At 46.0% G+C, this 20,693-nt stretch overlaps 1 protein-coding gene across 2 annotated transcripts in view; it reads left to right on the top strand.

The window, feature by feature from the left end:
• Positions 1 to 19,256, top strand: part of EXD2 (exonuclease 3'-5' domain containing 2) — a 49,177-nt gene extending 29,921 nt beyond the window's left edge. The window contains exons 4-9 of one of the 2 annotated variants that reach the window (XM_056133576.1): positions 5,752 to 5,878; positions 11,854 to 12,185; positions 13,977 to 14,083; positions 14,289 to 14,424; positions 15,808 to 16,164; positions 18,837 to 19,256. In XM_056133576.1, the coding sequence (XP_055989551.1) occupies positions 5,752 to 5,878; positions 11,854 to 12,185; positions 13,977 to 14,083; positions 14,289 to 14,424; positions 15,808 to 16,164; positions 18,837 to 19,053 (1,276 nt within the window). In that variant the 3' untranslated portion in view covers positions 19,054 to 19,256. The remainder of the gene's footprint in view (positions 1 to 5,751; positions 5,879 to 11,853; positions 12,186 to 13,976; positions 14,084 to 14,288; positions 14,425 to 15,807; positions 16,165 to 18,836) is intronic. The other variant, XM_056133577.1, reaches the window with a different exon arrangement.
• The last annotated feature ends 1,437 nt before the right edge of the window (positions 19,257 to 20,693 follow it).

The following is a 20,693-nucleotide window of genomic DNA, read 5'->3' as shown; positions in this document are numbered from 1 at the left end:
AGTGAAAGAAGTGCTTTCAATAGCTAGGGACTGTCCACACCTGGAAACTTATGTGTCTTAAAATACCCGAAAGTAATGCTTTCAATAATTATAGAATATTCACCCTTGGAAACGTCTTAAGATGTCATGAAATAGTGGAGTGGATCAGAGCAGTAGTACAGTGAGTAGGGTGCTTGCCTTGCAGATGGCTGACCTGGACTTCATCCCTGGCACCACATACAGTCCCTTGAGTCCCTCCAGGAGTGATTCCAGAATGCAGAGCAAGAAATAAGCCCTGAGCACAGCAGGGTGAGGACCAGAAAAAAAGAAATCATGAATTAAGCACACTGTAATGTCAGTGAAGACAATCTGTGATCTATTAAGTGCAAGAGGAAATTGCAGAATAAAAAAAAACAACAACAACAAAAACTGCTAGGAATTGTATTTACTCCTACATGTACCCATCTATTTTGCATCGGTGTGTAGGACAGGTCTGGAGTCTTGTAAGTCACTGTGAGGAGAACTGTGGGGCAGAGGGCTTTCACTTTGTACCTATTACACTCCTTTTAGAAAGTAGTTGGACTGGAGCCATAGCACAGCGGGTAGGGCGTTTGCCTTGCACTTAGCCAACCCGGGTTTGATTCCTCTGCCCCTCTCAGAGAGCCTAGCAAGCTACAAAAGTATTCCGCCTACACGGCAAAGCCTAGCAAGCTCCCCATGTCATATTCGATATGCCAAAAACAGTAACAACAAGTCTCCTAATGGAGATGTTACTGGTGCCCGCTCAAGCAAGTAGATGAACAGCGGGAGGACAGTGCTATGGTGCTACAGAAAGTAGTTAATGGGGCTGGAGAACTAGTACGGAGGATGCGGCACTTGCTTTGCATGTGTCTGATTGGGTTCAGTTCCTGGCACTCCATAAGGTCCCTTGAGCACTGCCAGGAGTAATTCCTGAGCACCAATCCAGAGCCTCAGCAGGTGTTGCGCAAAACAAACCAAAAAAGTAGTTTATAATTCTGTCACTGTCACTGTCATTGTCCTCCCGTTGTTCATCGATTTGCTCGAGCAGGCCCAGTAACGTTGTGAGACTTGTTACTGCGTTTGGCATATCGAATACGTCACGGGTAGCTTGCCAGGCTTTGCCGTGCGGGTGAGATACCCTCCGTAGCTTGCCAGGCTCTCCGAGAGGTGAGGAGGAATCGAACCTGAGTCAGCCAGGTCAGTTGCGTGCAAGGCAAATGCCTTACCCGCTGTGCTATCGCTTCAACCCATGATAGCACTAAATTATAATATTTTTTCCTCTTCTTTTTATTTTTTTATTTATTTATTGAACCACTGTGGGAAAAGTTAAAAAGCTTTCAGATTTAAGTCTTGGTCATGCAAATATCAAACACATTTCCCTTTACCAATACTTATTTTTCACCACGAAGAACCCCAAGACCCCCCCCCCCAACGCTACCAATGCCTGGGAGGCAGATGAATTCTAGTTAACACTCTATCTACTTTGATTAGATTCATTGTTTCGACAAAAGATGCACCATTATTAGAGTTTACACCCCCAAATCAGACATGCTGAAAAGGCATTGTGAAATAATTTATTTTCTACAGCTGATCACGAATCAAATGATGTCGCGCGGGCGATTTTGGATTTCTGGTATTTTACTTATTAAGCCTGAAGATATTTCTTGCTGAGAGTCAGATAATTATGAGATTGGTTTCTGTGCTCTGGAGCAATGGCCATGCTGGAGAGCCGCTCGTGGGGGGCAACTCGTGACCTCGGTAGGGCGTGAAGGACGAGCCGGAACGCCCCCCTTCCCATGAGGTTTCAGTCGCCCCATCATAACCAGCTCACACCTGGCTTTCCATAAAGCTCCGAAGCGGCTGCCATCTTTCTTTCTAGAGGGAAAAAGGCCTAAATTATAATTTTTAAGATTTTTTTGACATGTAATATTAATCTTAGGTATATAGCATAAAGATTGCATATGTGTATATATTATGAAATGAGTACCACAGTAAGCTTAGTAATGTCGTCGTTCACTTTTACATATATATTTGGCAGGGCGCCCTCCCACCTGGTGATCAGGAGGTACTTGTACCCCAACAGAGGTTCTTGGCCAGCTGGGCCTGCAGATCAATGCGAGGGCCCGAAGATGTGATGTTGCTTGGGCCCTGCAGTGCCAGGTATACCCAGGCTACCCTGTAGGGTATGCACACAGGGCTCATCAGGAGGTGCTCAGAGAACCACGGGGTGCTTGGTATCAAATCTGCATGCTTAGCATCTGCCCTAACTGCTGTACAACCTCCTGGCCACACTTACTGTTTTTAAGTAAAACAAAGTTTTCTGTTTGCCCCCAGATCTTTAATATGGCCATGGTTTTTGGTCTTGTTTTGTTTTTTAAACTTTTTTTTTTATTGAGTCACTGTAAGATAGCCCCTTACAAAGCTGTCCATGATTGGATTTCAGTCATACAATGTTCCAACACCCATCCCTCCACCAGTATACATTTCCCACAACCAATGCCCCCAGGTTCCCTCCATCACCCCCCACCTTCCACCTCCTGTTTGCCTCTATGCCAGTCGCTTTTGCTTCTCTCCCTCTCCCCCCACAATCTGTCTGTCTGTCTGTCTGTCTGTCTCTCTCTCTCTCTCTTTCTCTCTCCCTCCCTCTCCCTCTCCCTCTCCCTCTCCCTCTCCCTCTCCCTCTGCCGCTCTCCTTTTGTGCATTGTGGTCTGCAATATTGACACTGAAAGTTTACCAGGAATATCCCTTTACCTACTTTTAACCCTCAGTTCTTGTCCCGCTTGATCATTTCCAGCTATTGTTGTCATACTGGTCCCTTCTCTATCTTACCTACCCACTATCTCATATTCATAATGTGGAAGATTTTGTAACACACACATTTCCAACCCAAATAATGAAATCTTACCAATTTACTTCTCACTGCTTATTTTTGTAAGGGAAAGTTTCCTTCATCACGTTTTAATTTGATACAGTGCCTGAAGGAATTATGACATAGTAACACTGAGTCTCCAAACTTCTTGCTCCTCTCTCATTTGGTAATAAGAAGTCAGCTCTACTCTAACAGACTTCTTTTAGTGGGGATCTCCAGTCAAGGACAAGTTTTTTTTTTTTGTAAACACTGCAGCTATTTTAACCAGAAATCTTCCTGATAACCTTTGAAGGATAGAAAAAAAAATTAGCTTACTATTTCATTTTTTAATTTTCATAAAATATAAATATAATTTTTTCAGACTTTAAAATACACAAATGTTAACCAATTCAAATATAGATATTTATATCACTTCAAATATAAGTACCCAGAGATAACATTTATATTTGATTACTATATTACTAGTTATTTCTTTGTGTGTCCTCTCTCTCACATACCTGAAATCTCCTACACACATTTATTATGTAATACATATGTTTTTTTCTTCTTCTTTTTTTGTAGGAGTACTGCTATTTATTCAGCCACTGATTAGCTGATTGAATTGTGCATGAACTCCACCTTACTTTTTTTTCTTTTTCCATTTTTTATAATTTTATTTATTGAATCACCGTGAGAGCAGTTACAAAGCTTTTGGGTCTAAGTCTCAGTCATACAATGAAACACCCGTACCTTCACCAGTGCCCATTCTCTACCACCAAAAATCCCAGTATACCCCCATCCCACACCCTCCCCCTGCCTGTGGGGCAGATGATTTCTACATTACTCTCTCTCTACTTTGATCACATTCACTATTTCGACACCAGACCCACCATTATTTAAGATTTTACCCCAACACTCAGATCTGCTGAAAAGGCAAGAATAGACAATTTGTGTTCTATTGCTGCTTATGAATAACATATGATGTCGTGTGGCTGCAGTAGGGCCATGTGGTTTTGAAGTTCTGAAATTTTAACACTTAAATCTGGAGGGATTTCTGCCAAAAGCCGCTGGGTTTCAAGATCTGTTTCTGAGTCTCTGGGATCAAGGCCGTTGAGCAGCTTGATGAGGAGCCAGAGAGGCCGTTTGTGGGCGATGACTTGGGGTCTCGTTAGGGTGGGGAGGAGAGGCCCGGCTCCACCTCCCCCCCATCCCGTGAGACCCAACAAGTTTCGTCACTGCGGGCCCAAGCCTGACTGTCCAATGGCCTCTGGAGGATGACAGCCACCAAGTCGCCAAGAGGGAGCAGGTGGAGGGACAACACCCTTTCCTCCCTGGGGTGGCCCGGCGACAGTAACGTACTGTGGAGTCCGGATGCATTTCTGCCAAACGCCACTGGGTTTTGAGATTTGTTTCTGAGTCTCTGGGATCATGGCCGTTAAGCAGCTTGATCAAGAGCCAGAGAGGCCATTCGTGGGCGATGACTTGGGGTCTCGTTGGGGTGGGGAGGACAAGCCCGGCTCCACTCTCATCCCGTGAGGCCCTGTGTGTCCCGTCACTGGGGGCCCAAATGTGACTATCCAGTGGCCTCAGATGGATGGCGGCCACTGGGCCACCAGGGGGAGTAGGTCAAGGCACGAAACCTATTCCCACCTGGGTTGGCCCAGCACCGGTAGCCTACTGCAGAGACCAGATGCATTTCTACCTAAAGCCACTGGGTTCTGAGATTCGTTTCTGAGTCTCTGGAATCATATCCATTAAGCAGTTCAATCAGGAACCAAAGAGGCCTTGCCTCCAATTATATAGCTGAGCCGGAGGTGGTTTGTGGGTGTGTTTCCCACATACCTAACTTTTGGCCATTTACTTTCTTGGTAAACTTTGCCCCAAGTTTTTGGGGTCTGGCCAAAGGCACAGCAGCAATTTGGGGGTATCTGGAAGTCTGAAGGCACCATGAGGCTGCTGATGCACTCGCCTCACGGGTACAGATTGACCTGCTGGCTGCACCATACCCCCTTGTAATACATATGTTTAACAAAGAGACCGTATCATCTGTTTTCTTTCACGAATTCTATTTTCACAAAACATGTCCCAGACATATTTCCATGTAAAAATAGATCTCAGCCTTAAATTGTTTTTTGTTTGAGATCTTATCCTTAATTTATTTTTTATTTATTTATTTTCTTTTACCAGTCGACATCCCACCAACAGAGAGTCCCTTTCTCCCCACATCCATGCCAGTCTGGTTTTTCTTGTTCTTTTGGCTCATCCTTATTTTAAATAGCGGCATGGAATTTAATTGCATGGATATTTAAACAGTCTTATATTGATAGGTTTTCAGTTCTTTACTACTAAATATAGATCCTTGATGTAAATTTGCCCTTAGGATAAATTTTTAGAAGTGAAATTGCTGAATCAGGCTTTCCAGTTTAAAATTTTGATAGTTGTTTTCTGTTTTTCATAAAAGCTTAAAAAATTAGGGGCTGGAGTGATAGCACAGCGGATAGGGCGTTTGCCTTGCACGCAGCCGACCTGGGTTCAATTCCCAGCATCCCATATGGTCCCCTGAGTACAGCCAGGAGTAATTTCTGAGTGCAGAGCCAGGAGTAACCCCTGTGCATCGCCGGGTGTGACCCAAAAAGTTAAAAAAAAAAAAAGTTAAAAAAATTAGTGAATTTTAGTTTAGACTAACCTATTCCTCAAACTTCACAAGTACTATGTACAGATGTTTTTTTAAAAAATCTGTACAATCTGATAGGTAAGAAAATTGCATGTAATTTTCAATTTTCTGGTGAGATCTGTCATTTATTGATGGGCCATTTGTTTGTATTTTTTAAATCTTCCTATTCTTAGCCTTTACCCATTTTGATACCTGATTTTATTTATTGTTATTTATTATTTATTACAGAAACAATTTGCTCTGCAATGGGCTTAGCCTAAAATCACTCGCTGAGACTGTCTTGAACTTTTCTCTAGACAAATCACTTCAGCTTCGTTGCAGCAACTGGAATGCTGAAAATCTTACAAAGGACCAGGTACTTCTCTCCAAGTCCTTACTTGTGAAATAGAATTGTTTCCAAGATTCTAGATCTCTAGTTGGGAATGTAGTGCAGTGGTAGAGTACTTACTTTGCATGTGGGAGGCCTGGGTTTGATCCCTAAATAAATAATAAATAAAATTGCAGGTCCCAAATGTAAGTATTAGGTGGAAATGCTTTAAAATGAACTCATCTGGGGCCAAAGAGATAGTACAGTGGGTAGGGTGCTTGCCTTGCAGCAGGCCAACCTGAGTTTTATCCCCAGGATCCCATGTGGTCCCCTGAGCATCACTAGGTGTGACTCCTGAGCGCAGAGCTAGGAGTGGCTAAGCAATGCCAGGTGTGGCAGAAAGAAACAAACAAACAGAATCCAAATTAAAATAGACTCCTCTGAGGTCAGGGTATAGTACAGCAGTAGGCATGCAGCACCTGTCTAAATTCACCCAGTCTGGGATTTGGGGGTTTGCTTTGATTTTGCACCGTACCTGATGGTGCTCAGGCTTACTCCTGGCTCTGTTCTTAGGAATGACTTCTGTGGGGGACCATATGGGGTACCAGAAATCAGAGCCAGGTAGGCCATGTGAAAGACCAGTACCCTACCCACTACACTATATCTCTGAACCCCATCTAGATTTGATTCCTGGCAGCACATGGTCTCCCCAAATAGCCTGTGGATGTCCTTGAGCACTGTTGAGGTGGTCTTGGTAATCCCTGATACTGTAAAGCCCAAATAGCATTGTATCCTTGGACCTTTGCACTGATTTGGGGGGGGGGGGGGGGTTGTTCTTTTGTCTTTTGTTTTTTGTCACAACCAGCAGTGCTCAGAGCTTACTCCTGATTCTACACTCAGGGATTACTCAAGGCAGGGCTCAGGGGACCCTATGGGGTGCTAGGAAATCAAAGCTGGGTCAGCCACATGTAAGACAAGTACCCGCTATACAATTGCTCGGGTACCCTAAGAGATAACTAGAAAGTCAGCTCTACCCTAACAGACTGACATGTTTCTTGCATTTGAACCAGCATCTGAGTGATTTATATTCATAATAGCTCTTGAGAACTGAGCTTGTGAAGTTAATTTGTGACACCCTGCATATCTGAAAGGGTATTGATTTCTCTTATTATTCATTGACATTTTGGCTGTGTAGAGCATTTTAGGTTAGAAATTATTTTCCTTCAGAAATTGAAAGCAATGTTCCTTGATAGTTTCCAATATTGATGTAATTACGTGATTTGACTTTCTTTCTAGAAAAATCTTCTTTATTCTGTTTTTACTAAATTAATGATATATGTTAGTATGGACCATTTATTCATTATAACATTAAGTGTCAGTTAGTTTCTCCCCAATTTGAAACCAAATGTATGATCTATAAAACTATGAGAATTCAGAGCCAGAGAGATATTATTAGTGGGTAAAGTAAGTGCTTGCCTTACATGTGGTGGACCTGGGTTAGACCTCAGGACCCCCATATGATTCCCCTAAGCATCATCAGGGATAATTCCTGAGATCAGCCAGGAGCAAGCCCTAAACACTAACCAGGTATGACCAAACTGCACCACCCTCCCCAAATAAAATTGTGAGAATTTACAAAACCTTTTTTTATCTTTTGCACCACCCTAAGTGGTACTCAGGGGTTACTCCTGGCTCATGCATTCAGGAATTACTCCTGGCAATGCTTGAAGGACCATATGGGGTGCTGGGATTGAACTTGGGTCAGCCATGTACAAAAGCAAGCTCCCTACCTACTGGTCCTATTTTTTATTTAAATAACCCTTATTTATAAACTAATTATACATATAACAGTAATATTTTAGAAAGTATATAAATACTACCTAGATTTGACATTTAACAAAATGGATTGAGGGGGCCAAGAGATGGCTCAGTGATGAAACCAATGTGAAGCCCTAGGCCTGATGCCCCCGTGCTGCCAGCCGATCCTGACAGCTCTGCCGAGACCCCCACCGAGCCCCACACAGAGACAGATGTGGGAGAACTGCAGCCAGGCACGTGGCCCTTGTTGACTGTGATCGTGAACAACCCCAGTGATGCCCAGTGAGCATATAAACAGAAATAAAGGTGGTGACCACCACAGCTAGTGGGTGTGGCTCTTGGCAAGCTCCTGTGCAGCCCTGATGAGCTCCATGACTGAATGCACAAGCACCACAGCCAAGCTTGTGTGCGAATCCTGATCATCAAAACAACCACAGCAACAGGAAAGGGAGGAAGAAAGGGAGGGAGGGAGGAAGGAAGAATGGAAGGAAGGAGCGAGGGAGGGAGGAAGGAAAGGAGAAAGGAAGGAGAGAGGAGGGAGGAAGGGAAGGATGGGGGAAGGGAAGGGAAGGGAAGGGAAGGGAAGGGAAGGGAAGGGAAGGAAGGAAGGAAGGAAATAGAAAGAGCAGGACATAAACAACTGTAGGTCACAGTCAAAGGTCAGTCTTTTTTCTAGGCTGCTTAGTTTCTCCAGAGACAGGTTTTTTTAGCCTTCTGTGTAAGAGGGGTCATGACTGGAGCTTGTATTCTGAGTGAGGGAGAAGTACTGCTACCTTCGTCAGTCAATACATCTATCTTTCCATCTTCCCCCTTTTCTCTCCACCATGCCGAATGTTCTAGGGCCAGGTCTTCCGTGATTTAGCCATTCTGTGTCTTAAACTTTGATTCTTTTGGGTCAGCGAAGGAACCTTTGCCTGGCCCTGGGGGTGTAAAAGAGGAGGTCTTGGGTTGTCAGTGTCCTCTATCAAGATTTCCCCCTTAATACTCCTACTTATATTGCTCTAGCAGACACCTGGTACCTCTGTGCTTTGCCACTCGGTGGCTCAAAATAATTTTATTTATCTGAGAGGGTTGTTAATCACTACTTGCAGGCTCTGGTTTCAGCCTTCTCTGTTTAGTTAATCAGTTACTACTTGTTCATCCTTCCAAAATGTTGTCAGTGAAAAGGTTAGCAGTCGTATGTATCATAAGGTTAATATTCTGTGGGAGAGTTCTGGAGTCAAATTATCTGTGCTTGTTTTCTATTGTGATTTCTGATTTGCTATGACCTAGTAAGTTAGTTCTTTATGTCTGTTGGCTTTCCTTCCTTCCTTCCTTCCTTCCTTCCTCCCTCCCTCCCTCCCTCCCTCCTTCCTCCTTCCTTCCTTCCTTCCTTTCCACTAATTTTATTGAATTGTAATTTGCATATGACAAAATGTACCCATTTAAATTACACACACCAGTGGTTTTTAGTATATTTGCAAAGTTTGACAACTGTCACCACAATCTAGTTTTAGAATACTTTGATCACCTCCAAAAGAAAACGTGTGCTCATTAGCGATCATTTCTCATCTAGTGCCATCACCTGAGTTTGATCACATGTGGTTTCTAGAGAATACAAGCATATCAGCTAAATAAAACAGTATTAAGCGTTTAAATGTGTGTGATGTTGAGAATCCTACTTAGGGCCTGATTACCAGAAAGAAATGGCAAAGGGACTGAAGATAAATCAGGGGAAGGAGATGCACATGTTGAATTTCAGTGATACACCTGAGACCTATATAATATTATAATGACCCTTTAGAAAAATAAATAAAATATTTTTTTTGGAAAAAATTTTTTCTCGATAGCATAGCCGGTAGGGCGTTTGCCTTGCATGCTGCCGACCCGGGTTTGATTCCTCCATCCCTCTACGAGGGCCCGGCAAGCTTCCGAGAGTATTCCACCCACACGGTAGAGCCTGGCAAGCTCCCCTTGGCGTATTTGATATGCCAAACACAGTAACAACAAGTCTCACAATGGAGACGTTACTGGTGCCCGCTCAAGCAAATCGATGAACAATGGGAGCAGAGTGCTAATAGTGCTACAGACTTACTTATTCTAAATATGTCCTCACATAGACTCATACAGTATATGCATATCTGTGATTAGCTTTTTCACTTACCATGTTTTAATGGTCTATATTTTAGTATATATGAGAAATTAATTTCCTTTGCTGCTTAAAAATACTTCATTTTTGGGTGGAAAGATGGTGCGAATGACTGGAGTACAAGCTTATGTGCAGAAGACCCGGGTTTGGTCCCCATACTTCATGGTTCCCTGAGCACTTCTTGGAGTAACCCCTGAGCACTGAACTGGGCAGTAGTCCCTGAGTACAGCCAAAGTAGCTGCACCATGTTATAAACCCATCAACAATGTATGAGGGTTCCAATTTACCATATCTTGACCAAAACTTATAATTGCTTTTCAAAATTTTATATTTAGTGTCTATAGTTGAACATTTTCATTCAACTTCCTTTAATATAAATACATAAAAGAATCCTGCTTAGGAACCCACTGTGGGAATCTTTCTCTTAAAACCTTTTCTGAGCAATATGGAAAAGTAGGACAAGAACTCCCATCCCAGGGATACCCACAAATCACAAATACGTTCCTTCAAAAGGATGTATGCACACTAGTGTTCATTGGAGCACATAGTACAATAGCCAAGGCATGGAAACAACCCGAATGGCCAACTACAGATGAATAGATCAAAGGTTGTGTGTATACAAAATGAAATGATATGCAGCTGTGAGAAAGGACAAAATTGTGCTATTCGCCATGAAACTGATGAAACTAAAGTATATCATACCCAGTGAAGTCAGTCAGAAGGAAAGGGAGAGGTGCAGAATGATGCCTCTCTTATGTGGGGACCTAAAGACAGACAGTAAGGAAGTAACAAATGGCCACAGGAAACAGAACAGGAGAGTTGGTCGACTTAACTCAGCTTGGAGGTGGAATGGGGGTGGAACGGGGGCCATTTGGGACGTTGGTGCAGGAAAGTGGGTACCCTGGTTGTGGGTATGGTGTTGAAATGATGTATGCATGAAACTACCATCAGACAGTATTTTAAGTCACAGTAGCGGAATAAATTTTTTTAATGAAAAAAGAGAAAAAAATCTTACGAATTCAACCTAAAACTATTCTTAATAGTAAAGGTAAGGTAAAGGTAAAGGCCCTCCCGTTGATCATCGATTTGCTCAAGCGGACCCAGTAATGTCTCCATTGGAGACTTTGCTGTTACTGTGTTTGGCATATCGAATACGTCACGGGGAGCTTGCCAGGCCCTGCCGTGCGGGCGAGATACTCTCGGTAGCTTGCCAGGCTCTCCGAGAGGGACAGAGGAATCGAACTCGGCCATGTTGGCTGCGTGCAGGGCAAACGCCCTACCGCTGTGCTATCGTATTATTGTTTACTAAACTTAGTTATTAAATGTGAATGAAAGGAATTTTAAAGTGCTTATACCTTTACTAGAAAAATTGTGATAGCTTTTACTATTTTTTGTTACCGTTGCTTGGGAGAATGACTTACCATTATTATAGAAATAAAATCCAAAAATGAGACATTGTGACCTTTGATTTGAGTTTTCAACATCACACTCGAGCTACAGCAGGTTATTTCTGACTTACAGTCATCACATGATCTCAACTATTCAGGAGAATAACCATTTCCAAGTGAATTTTATGTACCAGTGTCAAACCCCTGGGAACTACCCTAACTCAAACTTGAGAAAAGTCTGTCTGGTTTGGTAACTGATAAAAAGAAATGCCCCTGATTTGTATAGCATAGGTTTTTCAAACATTTGGAATAAGTATTTTAGCTAAAAGTATAGGCAGGGAGCATGAGAATTCAGTATAGTGCTCAATTTACTTTTGTATCGTTTAAAATTCTGAGTTTTAAAACAAGTACAGGGTGCCTTGATTATTGTGCACCTTGAATTAGAATTTTGTTTTTGGAGACACACCTGGTGATGCTCAGGGCTCTGCACTGAGTAATCTCCTGGTGGGGCGTGAGAGATCAGCAGGGGGTTCAAACTGGGTCGGCCGCATGCAAGGCAATTGCCCTACCATCTGCACTGTTACTGCGGCCCCTTGAATTAGAATCTTAAAGGCTACAGCTGATAGACTTGGAAGTTCCTCTCTGGTCTGTGTTCCAGTTTCACTCATCTCTCTGACTTGCCTCTCCAGGTTGTTTATGCTGCCAGGGATGCCCAGATTTCAGTGGCTCTCTTTCTCCATCTTCTTGGATACCCTTTCATTAGGAATTCAACTCTGGAAAGAAACAGTGATCACACTGACTGGAGAAAAGTCTTGGAGAAATGCCAGGATGTGATAGACATCCCATTTCGAGGCAAAGGAATCAGCAGATTGGGAGAGGAGGTTAATGGAGAAGCAACAGAACTTCAGCCAAAGCCAAGAAGTAAGAAGTCCAAGATGGATGGAATAATGCCTGGCAGCCACCCAGGGAGAGACCCCAGAAAACATAAAAGGAAGCCCTTGGGGGTGGGCTATTCTGCTAGGTAAGCGGATTGTTTCCTGTATGGTAGTCAGTGGCCGAGCCTCCGGAAGGAGGAAGGGCAGACGGTGCCCTCCTTACCTGGGGTCAGGGGAGAAAGCTCCCATAGTAAGGCAGCCAGCACGCTCCAGGGGTTCATTTTATTTTCTCTCTTCTTTAAGACTATCTGCAGCAGTTCTTTGATTCATTTGTGTTTTCTCCTTCTCATCTTCCACTTTTTAACCTTTGACCCGTTGCAGTGAAAATGAGGAGCGCTTAGCCCTCACCCCAATGTGGTGGTAGACCTGTTAGACGCGAGAATATGATTGTTATTCCTTGTTTATTTCTTGATAGCCGAGAGAATGAAAAATGTGAAACCATATACTTTCCAGGAGAAACGTTCAGTCAGTTCCTTGGTTACTTGGTATTTGATTATTTAGAATGGCGTTTAACTCTAAGCCCATGTTATTCTCTAGACAGTGAGAATTTTTCTGTACATCTTACTCCTCTGTTGCAGAAAGGTAACTAATAAGAACTTTGCAATTTGGTCCCAGTAGCAAATTGCCTTTAGAAATAATCAAAATGATGGAGTTGAAGCAAGTATTGGTTATAAGCCGGAAATAAATTCACAAAGCCCTTATTACTTTAGCTTGAAGTTCTTGATTTACTTTGTTTATCCTAGTGAGTACACTATCGGGAAGATTTCGTGGTTCTCTGTTCCTATTTGCTTTCACAATAGAGATGTGTAAACACTCCCCAAACTTACTCCCTGGTGACCTAATCAATAAATATAAAATGTTTAGAAGTATCGGAGCGGGAGAGATGACTTAAGGGCTTATGTGCGTGCTTTGCATGTGAAAAACTCACGGGTTTTTTTTTTTTTTTTGCTCTTTTTGCTTTTTTTGCTTTTTGGGTCACACCCGGCAATGCACAGGAGTTACCTCCTGGCTTTGCACTCAGGAATTACTCCTGGCAGTATTCGGGGGACCAAATGGGATGCTGGGAATCGAACCCAGGTCGGCCGCGTACAAGGTAGATGCCCTACCCTCTGTACTATTACTCCAGCACCAAGAAACTCATGTTTGATACTTGACACCTCATGGTCTCCTAAGCACAACTGGGAGCTCCCTGAGCACTGTACTGGAAGCACTTCCCCTGAGAACTGCCTGGTGTGGTCTAAGAACAAACAAAAAACCACCCGTTCCCCCAAATCAGAACAACTAGAAATTTTATTATTGGGAGGCACACACATTTTTTTTCAGGGCTTACTCTTAGACCTGTGCTCAGGAATCATTCCTTACCATAATTTGGCGATCATTTGTGGTGCTGGGGATCAAACCAGGATAGAACTGTGTGCAAGGCAATAACCTTACCCTCTGTACTAGGTCTCGAGTCCCCAACTTAGAATTTTAAAAGAGTTCATTGCTAGCTGTTTTCTGACCCGAATAGAGTTGGAGAATGACCACACTTTCCCTGACTCCTCCCCCCTCCATAAGGTAAAGGTAAAGGCCCTCCCGTTGATCGTCGATTTGCTCGAGCGGGCCCAGTAACGTCTCCATTGGAGACTTTGTTGTTACTGTGTCTGGCATATCGAATACTCTCGGTAGCTTGCCGGGCTCTCCGAGAGGGGCGGAGGAATCGAACTCGGGTCGGCCATGTTGGCCGCTTGTAAGGCAAACGCCCTACCGCTGTGCTATCGCTCCAGCCCATATGTGTTATATTTGACTCTAGTGTGGAAAATAGCTTAAATCACTCAAAAGAGAACATGGACACATGACCGCTTTCAGTATTTCATCTCCCTCTCCATTCTCTGCAGAAAATCCCCGCTCTATGATAACTGCTTTCTCCATGCTCCCGACGGACAGCCCCTCTGCACTTGTGACCGCCGGAAAGCTCAGTGGTACCTGGACAAAGGCATTGGAGGTCTGAGAGTCACTATTTCATCTGCAGTTAGATGCCCGTGGTCCTGGCAGGAGGGGGAGCGGGACAAGGGAGAAGGGTGGTGGAAGGGGGCGACCCCTCAGAGTCTGGACAGAGCCCTGTTTCCCAGGGTACAGCAGAGAGCAGTCATGGGGGTGCCTCTTTCCTGAGGAGAGGTAGCCGACACTTAACGCTTCTTTTCCCAAAGAGCTGGTGAGTGAAGAGCCTTTTGTGGTCAAGCTCCAGTTTGAGCCTGCTGGGAGACCTGAATCCCCAGGAGACTATTACCTGATGGTTAAAGAGAACCTCTGTGTGGTGTGTGGCAAGAAGGACTCCTACATCCGGTGAGTGTGGGCTGGGCAGCACTGATTGGCATCTCTGTCACCCCGCACCGAGCCCCGGGGACCAAAGTTGAATCCGCCTACCTTGGCTGAGGGACTTACCCCTGGGCAACATTCCAGCAGCATCTCACCCCGGCCTAACTTCTGCTGGGAAACCACCTGTGAGAGTGAACCCTGCCTCGCCCCTCCTTGAGTGCTCAGCTTCTAGCTAATACTCCTCAGTTATAGTCGACGTGAAGAGAGCTCTTCCCTTTTGCTTCTGAAGGATGGGAGGTCCGTTCCTTCAGACGTTGCCATTCTTACTTTCTCCTCCTCCTCCCTTGAGTGACTCCCAGCCTTGTTGAAAGCACCCAGATGACCTAGGGACACTCTGTGGAATCACCTCAGGTCCTCACAGAGAAGGTGAAACTGCCTGGGCTGTCTCCCTGGCTTCTCTGCAGTGCCCACTCTCTTCCTTCCTCCCCTTGCATCTGAGACACACGCATGTTGCTGCCGTTCCCCCCCCCAACCCCCCCAGAGTTCAGCTCTTCTTAGAAAACATTGATGGTAGGGGCCAGTGGGCAAGGCGCTTGCCTTGCATGTGGCTGACTCTGTTCCATCCCCAGCACTGCATATGGTCCCCTGAGCACTCCCAGGAGTTAGCCCTGTGGCCCCAACCTCTCCCTCGCCCCCCCCCCCCCCACCACCAGAAAAGAGAAAGGAAAACAGTGATGGACCTTGGTGAGCCAGAAAAACAATCCCCGAGTAAGAGCTTTCTCAGATGAAAGAGAGGGACTTTTCCAGGTCACTAGGCTTCCAGAATTTCAAGATTAGAAACGCCCTACCGCATATGCCTTGAGCGAGTTGTTTTCCAGATGTTAAAGGTCATCAGGACTTCTTTCATTCTCTGGCATTTTCCCTCCTGCGAGCACAGGCTTCGCCGAGGTGGTGGTTAACCTCTTCCTGCCCAGCTTTCCATTGCAGCCTGCTGGCAGGGGCACAGAGCTTCTCTTCAAGAGAGGACCCTGGGCCAGAGAGGTAGAGCGCAGGGATTAAGGTGCTCTGATGCAGTCCCAGCACCACATGGTCCCCTGAGCACCACCAGGAGAGATTACTGAGCACTGAGCCAGGGTGTCTCCCCGCCCCACATCAGATGTGGCGCAAAACACAATCTCTTCCCCTCCCCACTCCCAAAACTAAGAGGAGGGGAACTTCAGGCACAAAGCGAATGGGCAACACTGCTTTTGTGTGGCAGTGCCCCTCACCCCCAGCCCCCTCCCCTCCTCGGCGTCTCAGCCCTGTTTTAGACCAGAGCAGAATTCTGGCAGCCTGTGCTGGCTGAACCCAGGCCGTCCTCGTGCCATCCGCTAATGAGTGCCACCTCTGGGGGCCCGGGGGGATGTTCAGGAAGAACGTGATTCCACATGAGTACCGGAAGCACTTCCCCATCGAGATGAAGGACCACAACTCCCACGACGTGCTGCTGCTCTGCACCTCCTGCCACGCCGTCTCCAACTACTACGACAACCACCTGAAGCAGCAGCTGGCCAGGGAGTTCCAGGCGCCCATCGGCTCCGAGGAGGGCCTGCGCCTGCTGGAAGACCCCGAGCGACGCCAGGTGCGCTCGGCGGCCAGAGCCCTGCTCAACGCCGAGAGCCTGCCCGGGCCCCGCAAGGAGGAGCTGCTGCGGGCCCTCCGGGACTTCTACAGCACAGACAAGGTCACCAAGGAGATGCTGCAGGAGGCCGCCAGCCTGGAGACCAGGTACGGCTGCCGGTGAGGGCCGGAGAAGGGACTGAGGCGTGAGCCAGGGACATGATCCCTGGCCCCAGTGAGAATTGCTGTCCAGGGAGGGTCCTGTCGTGAGGGGGGCAAGGGGAGCAGTGCCAAGCCTCAGGCTGATCCTCGTGAGCGAGACCCTGGTGGCGGGATGGAGCCACAGATGGGAGACTTTCCTTTCCACGAGAGGTTTGCTCAGTGGACTTGATATCACATCACTCGCAGTCGAGTTGTGTCTCCGTGCTCAATAAGTGCTAAAGTCGGCTCAGGTGGTGAAAATAATAGACCAAAAGGACCTGTGGTTTCTGCTTTGCTCCCGAGGGGCAGTGCATGTCGGTGGTTTTGTCTCTTTCCTTATCCAAGTCTGTGGATAAGGTAAGAGACCAGTTTCCCTGCGTTTCCTGTCCTCCAGTAGGATGCTGGCCGGAACCGCTGTCACTGTTGAGGTTGCTTTTCTCCTTCCCCCCCTCCGTGCTTGCTCTCTCCTTCCCCATGAGTACTTAGCAGAATTCACTTAAGTTAAGTGACTTAAGTTAGTGCTCCTGACCGAATGAAAAGTTCATGGTTCTGAGTGCTAAGTTGGTACAAGACCCAGGTGATAAAAACTCCTAACTGCCTGTTCTAGCTTTGCTTCCCCCTGATACTAAGGCTGTACTAAGGTTGAAATAATTGAACCAACAAAACTTCAAAACTCGTGATAGTGAGGCTGGTTCTCCTACAGTGCTTTGTTAGTTTAAAACAAAACAAAACTCAGTCAAAGCAATAATTAAGGGGTTGGAGCAATAGCACAGCGGGTAGGGCGTTTGCCTTGCACTCGGCCGACCCAGGTTCGATTCCCAGCATCTCATATGATCCCCTGAGCACCGCCAGGGCTAATTCCTGAGTGCAGAGCCAGGAGTAACCCCTGTACATCGCCAGGTGTGGCGCAAAAAAAAAAAAGCAACAAATAATTATTTAATATGTATAGATATCCATATCTACTTAAACTAATAAACTTTACATAAATTGCCTTAATTATTTCACATAACAACCCCATCAGGTAAAGTTTAAATTTCTGACTCATAACCTCTAATATATCTTACATTTTAAAAAAATCTAACAAGTTTTTAAAAATTATGATTAAATTTTATCCTAATAACTTTTCTATGAGGCTTGTTATTCTCTAAGTATACTTGATGGCCAGAAATTAGAGTTAACTGGTTTACCAAGGTCAGATTAGAAATAAATGACACTGACTCCTTTAACCAGCACCTAAATGGATTCCATAAAACAGACATAAATTTTCCCTTGCCTATCACAGTTCTTCCTCACAAAATTCATCCTGCTGATTTTGTGATGGACTTGGATGTCTAGAATTGAGAACTGATGTTTGAAGAAAGACAAGCAAATTAGAGGTGGCTGGTGTGCAGCATTCTAGCTTTTTAAAACTGGGTTGTGATCCCATGGGGGAGGTCATGTAAGTGAATGTGGAGTTTTGTTTTTTGGTTTTTTGGTTTTTTTTTTTTTTTTACTTTTTTATTGAATCACTGTGGGATAGATCATTACAAAGCCGTTCATGATTAGGTTTCAGTCATACAGTGTTCCAACAACACCCATGCCTCCACCAGTGCACATTTCCCAGCACCGGTGTCCCCAGATTCTCTCCCATCACGTCCCACCACCCACCCCCTCTACAGCAGGGGTACTGTTCTCTCTCTCTCTCTCTCTCTTTCTCTCTCTCTCTCTCTCTCTGAGGGTTGTTTTTTATTTATTTATTATTTTGCTTTTCGGGTCACACCTGGCGATGCTCAGGGGTTACTCCTGGCTTTGCACTCAGGAATCACTCCTGGCAGTGCTCAGGGGACCATATGGGATGCTGGGAATTGAACCCGGGTCGGCCGCGTGCAAGGCAAACGCCCTACCCGTTGTGCTGTCACTCCAGCCCCTCAGAGGGTTGTTTTAAAATAAATTAGTTGGCTGCGCAACTGAGTGGCCACAATAGTGTCCATCTGTGAGGTGAAGACTTGTCTCTTGTGGCAGCCTTCCTCTGAGGAAGAAGACCCTAAAGAGAAGCACCACCTTGTAGTTCACAGTTAGCATTGCACAGCAAAAGAAACTGGAACTGGGGGTGGGGACACTCTACAGAGTCTGTGGCTCAGAATCAGTAAGATTCAGGAGAAGGCTGCATTGGTGACTTACGAATCCTGAAACAAATAAATACGAGAGCAACGTTCTGCACCCACCACAGTCCCCCTGCCAGGCTGAATTTTACACAGTGGCCTTCCCACAGGAGCCGCTCAAAGAGTCTTGGCTCACGTGCCCCTTTGAGCTGTCTCCCTGACTCCCAACCTATTTTTTTCAAGCGCCCATATGGGAAAGAGGATGTTCTAGAGCAGCGTTGTCCAGTGTTTACCACTTCCAGGAGGTCACTGGCATGATGGAACGGGGGGCAGTAACCATGGGTGTAGTCGGGTGGGGGAGGGGGGCACCCGATTTCTGTTTGTTCCCTGAGAGAAGGTAGATTTCGGGGGGACCACTGAGGAAACTTTTTCTGAACAGGGGGTGGTGGTAGACCAAAATTATGACCGGAGCCATCTGTGAAAGACCCCCTCCCCCACCTCCACCTCCACTCCGGGTTCGCCTTACCCTCAGACCGTCTGTACTTTGTGTCTTGACAGGATTTCCAACGAAAACTATGTTCCTCACGGTCTGAAAGTGGTGCAGTGCCACGCGCAGGGCGGGCTGCGCTCCCTCATGCGGCTGGAGAGCCGCTGGCGCCAGCACTTCCTGGACTCCATGCAGCCCAAGCACCTGCCCCAGCAGTGGTCAGTGAACCACAACCACCAGAAGCTGCTCCGGAAGTTGGGCGAAGACCTGCCCATCAAGCTGTCCTGATCGCGGCTCTCCCCAGGTCAGGCCCCTGGGAAGCTGGAGCCACAGTTGCAGAGTCAACCGCTTCTATTTGAAATCCGTTGTGACTGGTCAAAGCCTGGGGGGGACACAGCTCAAGGACTCACCCAGACTGGTCCCGGTGCTTCTCCCGGTGGAACAAGGTTATTGTTTTCAAGGGAATGGATGGCTTTGAGTTTCCATGGGGCGGGGTGAGACTTCTTTCTCCCATTCTCCCATTCAGATGGTGGGGGCAGGGTGGGGTGGGATTGGGGGGTCCTTTGTTTCTGCCTCTCTCCTCTGTTTTCTCTGTGAAGGCAGTACAGTGACGTGTCAGGGCTCTCTGGATTTTGATACAGTTTCTTCCCTGGGCAGCAGGCAGGCTTTCCCCAAACGGGAGAAATCGTGTATTTTAATCCAGCCAGGTTAAGAAGAAATGATCCTTCCGGAGGTTGGAGAGGGGAGCAAGCAGCCAGATTAATATTCCCAGGGCAGCCGCGTAATTAGAAACTGTTGGGTTTAATGCTCTGCCACCTGGCAGGATCTATCCCATCTTGGCACTTCAGCTTCTTTCACAGGCTTAAAAAAAAAAAAAAATCGCTTTCCGAGTCCAGGACCAAAGCAGCAGCTGCCTGCCGTGGGCTTCCACCCTGACCCCTGGTGTGGGGGGGGGGGGTCCTTTTCTGGAAATAGACCTTTTTCCCATGAAGGAACCAAGGGACACAGAAGCACAGACCCAGAATTGGGATAATTTGCTCAACTTTTGCTTGCCAGTGTTTGTTGTCCACTTCCTGCATTCCTCCTGCCCCGCCCCGCAAGGTTCTTAACTGAATCTCTTCCTACGAGGATGGTGACCTTTCCTCCGAGTCAGTGTCATGTCCCTCCAGTATTCTGTGCTCCTTCTAGTTTGCTCTCCTGCCCTCTTCCCAGAATTAATTTGCTCAAGTCACATCGTGAGGATTTCTCCATCTCTTGCCTCAAACGCTGAAATTAAGTACTACCTGTAGATGTTCCATGCAGGATCGCTTCCCCTTTTAAAATGTGGAATTACTACTTGGAGTCTCGAGATCAGTTTTATTGGTGATGAACGTGTTTTGTTTTTGTTTTTTTTTCCCTAAAATCTTTCTTACTTTATAAGATCTTAACAATCTTAGTCCTTTCAGAGCCAGAATTTGAAAAGAGCTTTCTTTCAGAATTGTGCCCTGCGTGGTAACAGTTGCTCTACATTGATAAATAAAACTTCTAAGCACAAAGTTCGGTGATTCTAAGTGTAAGACTTCTTTTCTTCATAACTCTGTACAATTGGTAATTATCCTTGGGGAGGAGATATTTATCCTACAGGTCCCCGTCCCATGGCAATGTTTTGTCATGTCTGCACGGACAGTAATACCACACAGTGTCTTCCAGGGGCCCTCAACAGCCCCCGCCCCAACTCCCACCCACCCCCAGTGTAGGCTCTTGCAGTCTGCCCTGTGCTTGTTCTGCTATCGACCCCTCTCACCTGCAGTCACCTTCCAACTCTGGGCGCCCCGTCCTGGATCACAGACCTTGCCACGCACCGCTGTGGGGCAGGGGGATATATGGCCGAGGGTGTGTGCTTTTCTGGTCCTACACCCCAAGTGGTTGGTTGTGCTGCGGGGTACCCC

This window comes from Sorex fumeus, unplaced genomic scaffold (assembly GCF_029834395.1).
Source record: "Sorex fumeus unplaced genomic scaffold, SorFum_2.1 ptg000098l, whole genome shotgun sequence".
NCBI classification, from domain to species: Eukaryota; Metazoa; Chordata; class Mammalia; order Eulipotyphla; family Soricidae; genus Sorex; species Sorex fumeus.
The sequence above is the reverse complement of the archived record's forward strand: the minus strand, read 5'-3'. Positions and strand labels throughout refer to the sequence as shown.